Below are 17,053 nucleotides of genomic sequence, written 5' to 3'. Positions count from 1 at the left end.
TTTTTAAAAGTGGTAGACTTTTTTTTTTTTTAATTGCATTGTGAAATTTAAAATGCAAATAATCTACATAACTAAAATTTTTATTCTGCAAGTTTCTTCATCTAGATGAACTGAGTATAATTAGGATAGTTTGCAGCCCACCTCGCAGTTCCTGAGACGACGGGCCCACGTAGGAGTGTTTGGGGGCAGTGGCTGGAGAGGGACAGGAAAAAGATCTTCCACTATCCTGAAAAATAATGCAACAAACATATAGACAGATGATCAAGAGAGTGACATCAAATCCAAAGTAAAAGGCAATATATGATTCCCTTTGTCAATATCCTTGTATTATGACTGCAGATAGCTTTTATTGCCAAACTGTAGATATGGCAACATCTGTAACTGACAATTATCTTTAGAAACTTATGAAAAAATTCATTCTCAACATGACTCACAATTACTATAAAACTTCACACAATGCCATATTTTAAAACGGCACTCTCTGGATTCTGGATTCTCCTATTTAGTTGGGTCATCTAATTCAGCAAAGCACTTAAGAAGAGACCAGAGGAAGAGTTCTGTATAGTTCCAAAGCTTGTTTCTTTCAGCAACAGAAGCTGATTCAATACAAGATATTACCTAACCCACCTTGTTCTCTCCCAAAGCTCTTAAGCACATACTTAAAATATAAGCCTGATAGCTTCCTGATAAAAATCACAGCTAGAACACTCTTAAAACAGACTGGTGGAGTTTGTTAAAGATTCCAGTATACAAGGAAGTCCATGGTAGAATTCTGGAGCCGACACTGACATGAAATACATGTTAAATGTTACTTGTTTTCAAATATAACAATTCTTAAATTATTGAAAATAGCTATCAAAAAGTGCTTCATGTGAGCATCATGGGGTCCCCACCCAAAGGGTCACATTTTGTATCTAACTCCCTAAAACCATCAGGATCTGTCTACCATTCCAAGACCCAAGTAAATTACCTACTGCCAACACAAAGAGCCCTAAAATCCAGCTACATATATGTTTGGCTTTCAGGACATTTATTTTCCTTCTCAATATCTCCAAAAAACTTACATTCAAACATCTATTCACAAAACATTTTACTACATTTTAGAGACATCTTCAATACAGTCAGTTTGCAAAACAACATCATGCTGTAGTGCCAAGGGTATAATAATGACCTAACATGTTTTCTTTCCCACCAAATCCTAACGTAAGTAGGCAGGCTCACCAAAGAGGGCACACACAAAAGAAAAAGTCAAAATTACAATTTGTGGAGATTTTCTCTTTTTAAAATAAAAATTAATTATATGAAAAGGAATCCTAATTTATTCTCAACTAAAAGCACAAGAGACATAGTGTATTGCCATATTGGAATCAAAAGGATATAAAAAAAATAAGTGAGAAAGTAGCTTATTTCTAATTTTAAGAAAAATTGTGCTGCATTAATATACTTTTCAAAGGTCACCCATAGGAAAACTCTGTTAGCAAAGATTTCTACACAGAGTTCTTAGAAGAAGCCCAAAGAACCCAAAGTTCCCCCTGAACATCAGCTGAAATAGGGCTTTCCCATTGACACCAACAGCCTCTCTGTGCCTAACTGACTGAGTTCTTTCAAATTCCATTTTAAGATTCAGCTCTTCTCTTTGGCCTACAATTCCTAATAAACAGCCCTCCTCCCACAGTGCAAATACAAAAAAACTCTACTCAGCTTGATAATATCCCTATGCTCAGTCACTGAGTCACTTTCAGATCTCATTTACACCAGTATTAATCTGGAGTATCTTCAATTATTTAAATGGAATTATTCTAAATGTACACCAAGATGAAATCAGAATACATCCCACTCTCTCTGGAATTTAGATATTTTACCCCTCTTCCCCTGGCTGTGGCACAGCTACAGCTGTTCCCTGCATTAATATACTGCAGCCTACAATATGTCATTCAATAGTATTTACAGACTAATCTCTTGTGGAGAGTTCTATAACAATTTTGTAATAACAATTATAAAAATGAACTGAAATTGATGATATGACTAATTGTATGTGTCTGTGGTGCAAAGTGATATTTGACGGCTCTTTACCTTCTCACCTACCTGCTTGTTGTCTTTTTGGACACTGTGAGAGATGCTTGGGAATGAAGTATGTAACTGCTTGTACTGTCTGCGATAGCAGCCACTGCTACTGTCTGCAAGTTCCCGTCACTGCGTTTCTCTTCTGAAACATCTTTGGGGGAAAAAACCAAACCACCCTCCTGATTTAATAACTGCACAAACAACGGGGAAATGACAAGTTATGAGTTATCGTGATCTGTTGGAAAAGAAAGCATTTTTTGCACATGAAATAAAGGAATGCAGTGGATAGCAGATTATAGAAAAATTAAATTATGATCGAACAGTGATTTATAAAATGTAGGAATATGCATGCAAATATATCATTGATGTTATACTGTTTCATCTTTGTAACTCCGCTATAGCAGATAAATCCCTACATGATTCAACAAATAATTACAACAACTTGTAAATTAATCTATCCTACATTTTCAAAAATCTATATCATAGTTGCAAGTCTAACCCTGTTGGCTACAAATTACACATCTATTTGCTTTAATGTTTTCAACAAGGGAGGTTTAAGACACTAAAATCTATTTCGCACCTAATCAGAAGCAAACAAATGGGTAGGCCCATGCCTCAGGTTATTCCATCTAAACATGGAAGAACATCTTCAACATACAGTAAATGACTAATCCTAATTGATGTATGCATTGCAGTTGTAGCTGTGTGATATTAGAAAGACAAGATGTGTGAGGTAATATTTTTTATTGGACCAACTTCTGTTGGTGTCTCTTTCATCGAAAGAAGTTGGTCCAATAAAAGATATTACCTCACGCACCTTGCCTCTCTAATCCTAATTGATGTATTTGCATGTGAAACTGATCATACCCATAGGTATAGTTTGACTTCTATATTTTGGGGCCAACAAGGCTTCACATGGGGGAGGGGCAAATTTTGCACCTGCCCGAGGCTTGCAGTTTGATGGAGACAAAGCCCCTCGGCTGCCCAAACCATGCCCAGGATCATATTTATCACCTATATAGTCCTTTTAATCTTCAAAATAACATATTACCACAAATTAATCCTTACATCCCTAGTGAAGTAAGTTTTTATTACTACTCATGTTATACAGCTAGGGAAATTGAAACAGCAAAGGTAATAGTCCAAGACCACAGAGAGACTCAGTGTCAATAGTGAGAATCAAATTCTTGAAGTATAATCCAAGTCCATATTTCTTTACTGAAAAATGTAATGGCTGTTCAGTAAATAGTTAGGATAAACGTTTGACCTACATTTGAGCTACTAATAGCAGTTTGCTCACACACAGCAAATATTTCTAGATTGAGACACTTCCAACTTGTCCGCAGTTAAAGGAAAATGTGAAGAAAAAATGTGAATGTAATTAAATCAGTGTTTGTCTGAGAATGAAGAAAAACTGTTGGTAGAAGTTATGTGGTACAGAAATCATTCACATAGAAAGGCCTGTGAATGTTTGTTAATGAGTATCTCAATGAAATTCTGAGCAGCAGAACTTGTCTCTGAATTTTGGGACAAACAGACAAAGCCTCGTGTTCAGCTAAACTTACAAGAGAACAATCAAATTTTTGAAATTCCATTAGGTGCCTAAATTGTTCTTAAAAAAACAGCAAGCTTATTTGTACCTGCAATGGTGTGTTTCATTGCACCTTAATGTGTGCTTAAAATGTATTCTTGATATATCAAGGTTGAAATCCTCCTGGCTCCATGAAATCAATGGCAAAACACTAATTTTTTTTCAGACTACCCTAAGTACTCGGTGTACGTGGCTTCAGAGCAGATTTTTTTTTTTAAATTTCCATTGTTTTCACTGGTATTGGATCAGGCAAATAATGTATAAACATCACTTTTGGCATCATTTACTGCTTTGAAATGTGTTACCTTACTTTTATGAATTTAAACAATGGAACAACAACTTCCACCGGCAGTACCTGCTTACAGACCAAGCAGTTAGATTTGTCTGACTCAGCACAAACTTTAATACTTTTTTCCCCATTAGAAAGTATTAAAGTAGATATTACACATTTTGAAGTGAGCTGTAGCTCACGAAAGCTTATGCTCTAATAAATTTGTTAGTCTCTAAGGTGCCACAAGTACTCCTTTTCTTTTTACACATTTTTAAGTGTAACATCCCAAAAGTCTCAATTTGGAAACATCATAAAATCCTTTTAAAATTAAAAGAAAATATTGCATTTTTTAAAACCCCCAAAATGTAATTATGTACTGCTGTTCCAGCAGACTATGTTGCAAAAAAACAAACAAAATAAAGAGCACTGCACCAAGCCCCAAGATACTCAGGATTTTATTAACAGCAGGAAGGAATCCAGCTTCTAAAGGTTTCTTTGTTTTTAAAATAATGGTTGAGGGGTAGGCTAGTGAAATTTTTTTTAAAAAAGGTCTGCCATAGGAAAGTTTCTTGAAAGTTGAGACTCCAGTGAAAGTTACTTTTCAAATGTACAACTATTTTTAAAAAAGTCAAAATCAATTCTATGTTCTGTAATTGATATGTACTGTTCTCATAGCCTAGCTAAAGAACATAGACTGCTACCTATTCAACAAAAAATTCAGATACATTTGTTGATGTACAGTGTTAAAGTTAGAATGGGAGGCTCTCTGAGTATTTGCATGCACAGAGGAAGGCTGAACCAGTGGTTCAGGTATCAGTGTGGCACTTGGATATATGCGTTCAATTTCCTGCTCCACCACAGATTTTCTGTGAGACACTGGGTAAGTCATTTGGCTCTCAGTGCTCTGCATTCCTCCTCTGTGAAATGGGGATAATAGCACTGACCTCCCTCCCTCCCTGGGTTTCTATGAAATGCTTTGAGATTTACTGATGAAAAGCCCCATATTATTCATTATAAGATTACATAAAACTAGTAAAATGCAGATAATTTCATATCCAGGGCTATCGAGACAGACTCATTGGCAGCAAACATCTGCTTCAAATAGTACTGCCAAGAGAAGAAAATGCACAGGAAATAATATTCCAAAACCTTGACTAAAAAAAGTCATTATGCCCCAAAGCTATTTATTCACTATTGGCAACTTCATCCGCTTATTTTTGTGGGAATTATGCTGAGGGTGCCTCCAGGTATTTTATTGTTACCAGGTCTTGGGTTCCTCATTGATTTTTCACAGATTTTTTAGAATTATGGGACTGACCCAAAGCTCTCTGAAGTTAAAGGAGGCTTTCCATTTACTAAAGTGGGCCTTGAAGCAGACCTTATATGTGGACCACAGATACTTGTTCCTTCAGAGAAAGAGCAGAAGCCCTTAACTGCATAGATAGCCAGGAATACGCAAACTTGGTGACATACAATGTACCTGAGGAAAGTAAAAGAGACATGGAATCTATTTTGGCTCTACCACTGACTGACCCGAGCAATCACTTATTCTCTGTTGGTAAATACTCTGCGAAAGCACACTGAAATTAATGAGATGGCATGGGATATAAATCAGGGCAGAATTTACCCTTACTACATCTCAAATGGGCATATGATGTAATACTTATTTTACAAGGATCTTGTCCCAACTTAAATGTTTGTAAAGTGCATGGTGATCTTCAGATGAAAAGTGCTGTAAATGCAAATATTTATTATTATATCTACAATATTAATTGAAGGAAAGGGTAAATAAAGAATTCATAAAGATGGATCATTTGATACGTTTTTGGCCACAAGAACAGTCAACCCTCAAGTCCCATAGGTAAAACTCACCCTGCGTGCTGGTGACATCCAGAAGTTGTCCTTGAGGAATAATCACTTGTGCCATTCCTGGCTGGGTCGAAGGAATTACATGTAGCACCTGTCCATGTTCTGACTGGCTGGCAACAATCATCTATTAAAATAAGAATTAAAAATACTTTGTAATACTAATTATATAGCATGATCTGGTTAACTGGTTTTCAGTGGCATTAGCATGTTTTGGTTACTACCAGAATAATAACTACCTTTGAAACTGTTTTACATTTGCAGAGCAATTTGATTTTACTGTCTGAGAAATTTGAGGGTTTATGATGGAAGACAGTCCACTTAACATTCTAAAATATGTGTCAATGATTTCTAACTGCTCAAAACCTTTAAAAACTTAACATTTATTAAGCTAAAAGTAGAGAGAAGCAATTGTGATTTTGTGCCAACATCCAAACAGCATTGTTTGAAACTTTGAACGCTGCTACCAGCTCTATTGAAAAGGATTTTTAAGAAGCGTATTCACTATCTGAAACAGAAAATCATTGCTGTTTCTCTAAATTAAAGTTATAGTCACGCATAATAAGTAAAAAATATATCAATTTCCTCAAATCTATAGTCTTATAAAACTGCTGTATACTGATATGACATATTATGGAAGAGATGGAATGAGAGACGTTTCAGGACATTCTTCAGGAAACCTGGCAAATCAAATTATTTTCTTTATTGTAGATATTCTCTGAAGTAATAAACAGTTTAGCCTGTGGAAAAAGGTAAGCCCTACCTAATAAATATTCATCTTCTATTTCTAACTTTTTTTTGGGTTGGTGTCTGGCTTTTTTAAAAACAAACACACACACACACACACACTTTGGATGAGTGAGGTGTCTTTTTAATTGTAATTTTCTGTAGATGTACAGTATATGCCAGCAAAAAACTTCGGACCAGTGATTCTTTTTTTAACTTTATAAAATGAGAAAATGTAAGACTTATGAGACATTGTTATATGCAAATTAATCAGGGGAGAAAGGAAGAGGAGGAATATCATTGGCTGACTTACCACTGATGCCATATGTGACGTTGCACTCTATATGATTTTATGAAAATATGGTAATAATTGTGAAATATAATGTAACTGGAATATGCTTCATGCAAAAGGTCTCTTGTAAGGAAGCTTATATTGTAAGGAAGCTTATAATTACAAATCTTATAATCTACTGAGTGTGTTCATCCTATTTATATGAATTTATTATTCTTGTATTTGATACTAGAAATATGAAATATAACTTGGAGTCCTATTTTATTATGCAAAGTGTGGACCGTTAATGGTGATTTAGAATCTTGATGGCTCCCATTAACTAGGACAATTGACTGTAGATGGCTCTGTTTACTTGCAAGCCTTCCTGTGAGTTAGGCCAGGAAGAATGAAGGCTTGGGGTTTCACAGGATATGTGACCATGTCACCTGTTACTGGAATCCATCTTAAACCTGGTGCTTTTCCATTTAGAAGGACGGGTGGGGACCCAAAGAGACAAAAGATTCCTGCCTTGTGCCAAAGGTATATAAGGGGGTGGAACAGAACAAAGGGGGCTGCAGTCATGAGAAATCCCCTAGCTACCATCTGAGCTGGAACAGGACTGTACTGGGGAAAAGATTGGGCCCAGACTAGAAAGGAGACTAGTCTGTGAAAGAAGCTTACTGGATCATCTCTGAGAGTGAGATTTTATCTCTAATCTATTCCTTAACATATTAGGCTTAGACCTGCGTGTTTTATTTTAGTTTGCTTGGTAACTTACTTCATTCTGTCCGTTATTACTTGGAACCACTTAAATCCTACTTTTTAATATTTCATAAAATCACTTTTGCTTATTACTGAACCCAGAGTTAGTGACTAATACCTGGGGGAGAAAGCAGCTGTGCATCTCTCTATCAGTGTTATAGAGGGCGGACAATTTATGAGTTTACCCTGTATAAGCTTTATACAGAGTAAAACGGATTTATTTGGGTTCTGGATCCCATTGGGAGCGGGGTGTTGGAGTGCTGGAGATAGGTGACTTGCTGAGCAGTTTTTGATTAAAGTCTGCAGCTTTGGGGGCGTGGACCAGACCTGAGTCTGTGTTGCAGCAGACTAGCGTGTCTGGCTCAACAAGGCAGGGTTCTGGAGTCCCAGCTGGCAGTGGAAAATGGGCTCAGAGGTAGTTTCAGCACATCAGGTAAGAGTCCCAAGGGGGTCTCTGTGACCAAACAGAGGCGTAGTTGAGCAGGATCTGTGCACAGCTGATCGCTTTGAGACACTGGTAGTGATTTTAAGTGAGTTTTAAGTGAGCTGGCTGGAGAACAGACAAAGTGGTTACCAGTTTGTTATTTTCTGTTTGCTTATTTCAGCTAAGGGAAATAGGGACAGAAAAAGCAAGCAAAATAAGTAAGAGTGAAATCAGAAGAAGCTAGAACTGCACAGGTTGCAAATTGCCCAGGAAGGCTGAACACTGGGTGCTGGAAAGTCCCTGTTAACTAAGAAGCCCCTGAGCTGAGTGGATCTCACTTTCAGTGAACTGCTGTGAGGTGTGGCCCAACCTCTGGGTCTGTGCTGAAGCTGACCGGAGTGTCTAACTCAGCAAGCCAGGAGTGGAGGGGTGCCTGTTCTGGCAGGAGGGTTGTTCCTCTGTGGTATCCCAGCTCATCGAGTGACGATCTCAAAGGAAGACAAATGAAAATCGATGTGCAATTTTCCCGGGAAAAGGCTGCCATGAAGGCAAAAGCAGACAAAGGGCTGCATACCAGTAAGCACTGGATTTAAAAGACAAAAAGATTGAAGCATAGAAAGATGCTCAGGAGGAGAAGAAAAGAGACCAAGTAGCAAATGCCCTGTCAAAAAAAAGGAATTTTATATTTACTGCCTCCGCCATGGACAGTGTCCAAGTCTCTGGCTGTAAGTTCAGGAGGAGGGTGTGATGTTGCACTCCATATGCTTTATGAAAATATGCTTGGAATGTGAACATAATGTAAGTGGAATATGCTTCATGCAAAAAAAGTCACTTGTAAAGGATCATTACAAAGCTTATAATCTACTGAGTTTGTTCATAATTCCCAACATTCAGCAATAGTGGGTCATAGGATAGCAGTAGAAAGAAGAGGAGGAAAAAGTAAGCAGTAAAGGGGAGAAAGAAGAATGGGAGCATTGTGGACTGTTCCCACTGTGAGATGGTCTTCTATATAGACTATGTTAGAAGCACATTAGATTTTTATGAATTAAGTCAGTAATGGGTTAGCTCAGGATCTGAGACCTGAGCAGAGGCAACTGAGAACTAAATAGACCACTCTGAGAAGCATCACCTTGTTCCCAGAGTCTGAAACATTTTTATACAGAAATTCTAAACCACTTCAGGACAATTGTCCTTAACATTGTTTCTCTTTTGTGAGCTCAGCAGGTGTGTGGTTTTATATGTACTCACCATCTGTGTACTGGAATCCCCTAGTGACTGTAGTTCATATAGAGGCTGGCCATTCTGGTCTACCAGATGGAACTCTTCTGTGGAAAGAGGTTGAGCCTGGGATAGCTGCACTGGTGTATTCGATGACACAGATGAGTTGTCTGAAACATGCACTGTGATAGGCAACACTGCTGGAGAGTCATTCTGTTCAAATGATGGATCCCTGGAATCCATGCAGGTTAGATGCTTTTACAGGGAAAAACAGTGAAATATACTTTAATCTTAGTATCAACTTGTTACTTCTATTTTAAATAATAATTTAAATATATTTTATAGATTACTTGCTACTTTTCATTCTCAGAGGGAACTCTCCCCCGAAGTGTTCAAGTGTCTATTGGCTAGTGATTTTATTTTCTGTTCCTGCTTTCCGTGATGAAAATATTATTTTCTGCCTCTGCTACGGTGAAGCAAAACTCCTTGTACCCAAGACTTGCTTCCAAAAATAGTTACATTTCAAAATAACATGCTTGGATCCACCCAGAAGACTTAAAACCAAGTAGGAGGGCAAAGGTATAAAAGGAAAGCGGGGGTGGGGGGGAAGGGAAATTAGCTAATATAATCTCCAAAAGTAATTTTAAAAATCCCTAACCATTTTTAGTTCAAATTTCTTAAAGAGCTGTAAATATATTACTTGAGTCTCAAATCAATACTTTCATTTTTGGCTGTGAATAGAACCACAACATAGAAATTGACTCAGTATCTTTGTCAAATTTAATATAAGAATATGAAGCATGGAGGCAGTACAAAAAAGCAATACAATGCATAAGCTCCATATGGCAAGACTAAGAAGCAATGGGCTATGTAAATGTCTCTTAAAATCTATATTTATGATCTCACCAAACCTGTCAAACTTGGTCTAGTTATATGCATTCCATTTTCGTTTAGCAGCTAGCAGCTGAAGCTAGGAAGCTTCTGCACTATTAGCAATCTGAGTGCACTCAGAAATACTAGACTGAAGGGAAAAAATGTGTAAGAATTCCAAAGTAGACAGCTCTCTTGTAAGAAACCCATATGATGGAGTGTTTTAATGTAATCTGAACCACCTAAAAAAGAAGAGTGGAATTTGCTTAACTTTTTCCAGTAATCACACATTCATTATTTTCTGAACCTTTATGTCCTAATCACTAGTACAACAGAAAGTTTGTTAATGACGAATTCTAATAACTGGAAAAATGTTTTTAAGTTCTATATGCAGGTCAGAAACTGGCCACATACATGAAAAATCTAGTACCCATTGTTGTACTTTCAGTAGTCAAAAGATTTGTGGCTTGGGGCAATGAATGCCATGATACAGGATCACATTGCCAAAAGAATTATTTCAAATTGTAGAATTAACTAAGAAACACATATGCATGTTGTCTGGATTAAAGACATTTTGATTAGAAATAGATAACTACATCCAAAAGTCTCACATCTAAGTACCTAAAAGTAGACTCCTACATCAAAATGTGCACAAATATATACAGCCTGATTTTCATAAGTGCTGAATACCTACAGCTCCCACTCATTTCAATGGATATTTCAATCAGTGAAGGAAAGTCTTTCAATAATTTTTAAAATTAAAAAACCTAATACAAATACACCCATTGAAAGACAGTGTTTTTATGTGATTTTCTAGCTTTGCTATCAGAATGCAAACTGATGAGAATCACGCCAGACATTCACTCATTCCAAATTAATCTGTATTAGAAATCAAAGTAAAGGCAGTAGTACATGTTGTGTAAAGCCATTTTGAAATAATGAGAGAAAAACAGATTGCTTATTGATGTGCAGGGTAAACAGGTTATTATTATGTTGTAGACTCTTCACAGAGGATGGAAAGAAACCAGCTTCAAACATAGTGATGTCTCAACTAATCTCTCACCTGAAACACTTGGTCATCTGTTTCTGACTCTCCTGTACTATTACAGTTGACTACCAGTAAGTCATTAGATGTTTCCATGCTGATGTCATGGTCAACTCCATCTTCTTCCATTACAGGGCAGCCTGGAAAAGTCACAGTACTTTAATTCAGCCTCCCATCCAGGATGTACTTTTACTTTATCCTATAGGTCACTGCATTTATTTTTTATTTTTTTAAATGAAGATCTTATGAATTCAGGCAAAGCCTCATCCCATTTGAGGTCAATGGCAAACCTCCCATTGACTTTCATAGGACTGTGATATAGCCCTTACTTCATAAGGTGTCAAAACCTGACATATCTTTATTCAGTTCTCACTCAAGAAAAATGTCAATTAATTTCTACAGGATCATGGATAGGCCCTTACTACAAAAAGTTTTGCTTTAGTAAGATTGGCAGATTTTGATCTATTGTTTGTGCATATATGTAGTTTTATACAAAAAGTGACCATATACATTTATATAATTAATGTCTTTCATCAGGAGGGATCACGAAAGCACTCTATAAAATTTTCACTAATGGATTTTTTACAATGAACACACAAGAATTGCTTCACCCATCTCTGACATTCTGCTAACTCTGGAGTGAAATGCAACAACTATTTTAGAGTAATACTTAACCGTGTCAGAACGAAGGCAAACATCTATTCTGCTAATTTACCAGAGGCATTTTTAGGCAGGAAGACTGAAGTTACCCAAACTGTAATTTGGCCAGGACCATGGGATGAACAGAAAATGTGCCAGAGGCTCTTAGAACTTCAGTTGTACCTCTAATTCCACAGAAGGCACCTCCAGCAGCACCGTTTCCCACAATATTCAAGCATACAAAAAATAGTGATATCTATCACTTTCTGCAGGACCTAAATTTTGCCTGGATTGAGCACTTTTTATCTTATGCAATGATCAATAGAACACCTGGTGAGTTAATTCATTACCTATGTTAAAGTGCATCACACACCATGAAATATACATGGCATAAAACAGGGCTATCTTTGTAGAAGAAATTTTAATTTTGGTATCCTGATTTTTTCCTAAGGTTTTTTCCTTGAATAATATTCTTTTAATAAGAAAAAATACTCCACAGTTATTTAGCTTGTATATTGTACAAGTTTTACACATTCCATCAGTTTTACCAGTGGAGCTGATAAATTGCTATAACTGGACCTATTTGGCTTTGCCTTTCAGCCTCTATTTCCTTCATCATCAGAGCTTCCAAGTTCCATTAGGTTAGCTGGTAAATTATTTGAACAGAAACATTCAGCCTGTGGAGCACACAAGTTCGTCTGGCTAAGCCACACGAGATGGATGGAAAAGGAAAGCCTGACCTATTTGGCTTTTGGAGCTAAGTGAATCACCCTTCAGAGATAAACTCTTCCAATGCATTTGAACAACATTCCAACTTCAAACATATCTTTAAATTTATTTAACCTATTTTCTTCAAACTTGGATTTTTTAAAATTCTCAATTACTATACAAAATGACAGGTTCCTAATTTTGAATAACTGCCATGTTTAAACCAGATCGCAGAGGGAAAGCATTTTTTCCCCCTCAACACTCCCATACTGCCAAAATATTTGAACACAGTTAGCTTAAACTTTCAAAATCAATTTCGCTTTTGGGGCTGAGACCAAATATGGAAAGTTTCAGTCACAGATACCAAGGATGTCAAGAGCAACAGAAAAAAATTGATCGGAAATTGAATTTTATTAGTATTAAATGTATTATTAATCTCTCTAATAAAAATAGTAAAATAATGTGTTTTAGTCTAAGCAATAGAATTTAGCCTTTTGAGAAAAATTAAGTGTACTGTCTCCAAAATGGCTTTCCACAGATGTAATTTTAGTATCTCGTTTAGGAGTAAATAAATATTTAATAATAGATTACAAAATAATAGTTGCTATTATGTTCTTCAAATCAGACAGTTCAGTTACACTTATGTTGAATGAATAGCAGCCATGTTAGTCTGTATTCACAAAAAGAAAAGGAGTACTTGTGGCACCTTAGAGCCTAACAAATTTATTTGAGCATAAGCTTTTGTGAGCTACAGCTCACTTCATCGGATGCAAGTGAGCTGTAGCTCATGAAAGCTTATGCTCAAATAAATTTGTTAGTCTCTAAGGTGCCACAAGTACTCCTTTTCTTTTTACTTATGTTGAAGATTTTGTCTGGGTCAACCTCTATACCCAAATAACTCCCTTTCCCTTTGATACAACATTTACAAATCTGGAATAAAGCTATCAAATATATCTGGATTCTTTAATAGAAACATTTTATATTATAAATTGTATAGAATGTTGAGAATGAAGTTCTATATTCATATTGGTTCCTCTATAGGCCTTTTTGTGTGTGTATGAATAAATTTAATGTTTCTGTACTGCTGGATTGAAAGCAGTGCTCTCTGCAAGTCTGTCATAAGTACTGCACAAACACTTGCAGTACCCGGCCAATAGGCCTCAGTTCCACCTTGTAAGGGATAGTTTATAGCCAGTGGCTATGTCTACAGTAAGAAATTTTAAAATTTACCACGGTTGCTATCACTGTTTCAGTTCTCTAGATACGAACACTGGCAAGTGGAAGTGCTAACACAGGCAAGGTGTTGACGGTGTTAAACACAGAGAAATATATACCTGTTCTGAGAAAGGTTACATAACATGAGACTTAAAATAATAGCTACCACCTAGAATCCAGTGGTATGCTAGTTCTCCCAGTTGACAGTGGAGCTGAACCACTGTAGCTTTGATGAGAATTGTTAGTGAAGAAGAAAAAAAGCCTAGGGTAGACAGAGACAATGCCCATTCAGTCCTTTATTACTCTGATGAGACTATGGTCACCTATAGCGGTGGTTCTTTTAGTAATGTAATGTAGTAATGTATGTTCTTGCCAACTACTTTGAGATCAGCAAACTTATTTTGCGTAGGACACCAAACTCTAGAGAGGGACTTAAAAAGCTCTTACTGTTGTCAGAGCACTATTTTCTAAAATTTTATGATGGGTTTATTAATTTTTTTGAAGCAGAATATTTTATAATTTATTTTGTGCATTTTCTTTTTTCCAACATTTTAAAAATTTATGACATTTTTAGGTATCAATTAATAGAAACAGTAACCTGGACATAACAAGTAGTGGTTCCCAATGAGTAGCAGCTCCAGATTGAAGTGACTAAGTTCTCTTACCAAGCCTTGCTCCTGTTTTCCATAGATCTATTATTATGAGGCCTCCTACTCAAGGCAGGGAAAGTGGTCCCTAAATGCAGATGGGAGCACTAAGATTTAGAACTGAACTTCTAATTATTTTCATGACTACAGTATTGTAGCTAGAGAAGAATACTAAGTTGCAAAAGGGACAGGTTAGTCCACTGCTCTGGCAGATAAGCATGCTTTGCACAAGAAGCATACACTGAAAAAACAAAAGGGGATCAGGAAAAATACAAAGACACTTCTTGAAATCTGAACCTTGGAGTCAAACAAAGGTACAACCAAATTTGATGTGTGCAATTTCATACCTTCTGGTATCAATAAGAAAAGTTATGATGAATAAATACCCTTGCTGCTGATCTTATTTCCATCTTATGATGGGAAAAAAAAAAAGAGTTTTAAAGAAGTTAGTTATGTCTAGGGCCCTATCAAATTCAAGGCCATTAAAATCTGGTCTTTTGTGTGTTTTTACCGTATACTATACAGATTTCACGGGGGAGATCAGTGTTTCTCAAATTTGGGGTCCAGACCCAAAAGGGACTTGCAGGGGGGGTCACTACGTTATTTTAGGGGGGTCATTGCCACCCTTACTTCTGTGCTGACTTTAGAACTGGGGAGCCGGAGAGCAGCAGCTGTTGGCCAGGCCCCAGCTCTGAAAGCAGTGCCCTGCCAGCAGCAGCGCAAAAGTAGGAGTGGCAATACCATACCATGCCATTCTTGCTGCTGCCTTCAGAGCTGGGTGGCCGGACAGTGGCAGTTACTGATTAAAGGCCCAGCTCTGCAGGTAGCAGCTCTACCTTCAGAGCTGGGCTCCTGGTCAGTAGTCGCTGCTCTCAGCAGCGTAGAAGCAAGGGTAGCAATATCGCAACTTCCACCCCCACCCCCGACTCCTTTTTGGGTCAGGATCCCCTACAATTACAACACCATAAAATTTCAAATTTAAATAACTGAAATCATGAAAATTTATGATTTTTTAGAATCCTATGATCATGAAATTGACCATGAATTTGGTAGGGCCCTAGTTATGTCATTCTCAAGGAATCAATAGCAATATTGTCCCCAATTTTCCATGAAAATAGTGCTGAATTAGAAGAAACGGTTTGAGACAGTCACACAGCCTCGATGCTATTAAATGCCCCTCCAAAAGAAGCGTGTTTTATGAGATATTTCTACATCAACTAAATCATTACTAATAAGCACAAGTGACAGTAAAGTAATTGAGCATATTCAATAGTCATGGCCTTATCAGTGAAAATGAGTTTCATTGGCCACACATATATTTGTAACATATAACAAAAATTTACTTAATCTTTGTCATGAAGGGAGCTAAGAAAGACTAACTGCTGACCAGCTTATATAGTACCTTTCATGTTACTCCCATAAACTATAGTAATTATTCAGTAGGCTTTTAAAAAAATTGTGGAAAAGCCATTGCTTAGTGTCTTTCTGAAATCATTAACTAGGTGTACAAATTACAGATATAAAAGAATAAAAAAACATTTACATCAATTACACTGGCAAAACATGTCAGTTTTTTAAATAGGTATTTCTGAAGAAAGCATATAAACCTTACTAATTTAAAACATCAAGCCAACCCTCCCTTCTCCATCAGTTTACCCACAGGACCATCACACATTATAGACAGACACAGCTACTGACTTATAGCGAGGCCATAACTAACCGTTAACAAGATGCAAAAGGAATCAAACAAATGCAAGGTATCCAGCGAAAAAACCTTTTTCCAAAATACTGAATTCCATTATAATTACAGTACTTTTTTAAAATCCACCAAATTTGATTTTAATAAAACTTTATTTTTAGATGTTGTTACATGAACATTAATGTTTACCAAATCACATCAGTAAATCATCAACAGTGAACAAGTACGTGCCCCATACCCAAGTATACACCAGTAAATCTGCATCTCCTAGAGAATTGTACAGGATGTGTGCATACCTGTTTATATGCACTCATCCCAGGGGCTGTGTCACCAACTCTACCGGCACAATTTGAAGAGGGAAATATCAAACAAGGATGAATGGGCCTGCAAGTGTCTCATTGATACACACAGCAAAAGCCTTCTGCTTCAAAAGGAAGAAGGCAGTGGGATCTGGGCTTGATGCCCACTCTTCCATCTCCCCATGGGTCTTAACCTGAACCCTTAATCTCTTACCCCCCACAAGGGGTACAGTAGGTCAAGACTCCCCCCCCCCAGCCTCTCCCTGACAGGCAGCGGGTCCTGACCTAACTAGCCCTTTCCTCTCCCGCTCCCACACTGCGGGGCAGCGGGTCCGGTCCTAACTACCCCTCCCGCCCCGTCCGTCCCCACACTGAGGGGCTGCGGGCCGCGTCCAGCCAGGACTCCGTTGTCCATCCCCTCAAGGCAGGGGCGAGGCAGGGTAGCGGCTCTACCTCGCCTCATGCCGGGCGGCGAGCAGCGCGGGCGCCCGCCCTGCCAGGACCTCCTGGGGGCAGAGCCGGGCCCCCGCCATGTTGGCCCCGCAGAACAATAGCCCCGGGGGGCTGCCCCCCTCCTCCGCGGCGCCGCCCCACAGCCCCATGGCAGCTCTGGGAGCCAGAACGCCCGCGCGCGGGGGCGGTGGGGAGGGCAGACTGGGCGCGGCTCCTCCCGCCTCGGCTGCCGCGAACCCTGCAGGGGAGTCAGGGAAGCGGAGAGAAAATTCAGAACGAGTCTAC

At 37.9% G+C, this 17,053-nt stretch overlaps 1 protein-coding gene across 6 annotated transcripts in view; it reads right to left on the bottom strand.

The window, feature by feature from the left end:
* CARF (calcium responsive transcription factor) overlaps positions 1 to 17,053 on the bottom strand; it is a 52,785-nt gene that overhangs the window by 35,540 nt on the left and 192 nt on the right. For 3 of the 6 annotated variants that reach the window (XM_038422114.2, XM_043505608.1, XM_043505607.1), the window contains exons 2-6: positions 11,127 to 11,248; positions 9,224 to 9,448; positions 5,799 to 5,919; positions 2,086 to 2,215; positions 142 to 226 (exon numbers count right to left, since the gene is read on the bottom strand). In XM_038422114.2, coding sequence (XP_038278042.1) covers positions 142 to 226; positions 2,086 to 2,215; positions 5,799 to 5,919; positions 9,224 to 9,448; positions 11,127 to 11,237 — 672 coding nt within the window. In that variant the 5' untranslated portion in view covers positions 11,238 to 11,248. Of the gene's footprint in view, positions 1 to 141; positions 227 to 2,085; positions 2,216 to 5,798; positions 5,920 to 9,223; positions 9,449 to 10,104; positions 10,306 to 11,126; positions 11,251 to 16,312; positions 16,616 to 16,661; position 17,053 lie in introns of those variants that run through there. The other 3 variants (XM_043505605.1, XM_043505606.1, XM_043505609.1) reach the window with 3 other exon arrangements.

The sequence above is a fragment of the Dermochelys coriacea genome, chromosome 11 (genome assembly GCF_009764565.3).
Source record: "Dermochelys coriacea isolate rDerCor1 chromosome 11, rDerCor1.pri.v4, whole genome shotgun sequence".
NCBI classification, from domain to species: Eukaryota; Metazoa; Chordata; order Testudines; family Dermochelyidae; genus Dermochelys; species Dermochelys coriacea.
This window is presented reverse-complemented; position numbering and strand designations above follow the sequence as displayed.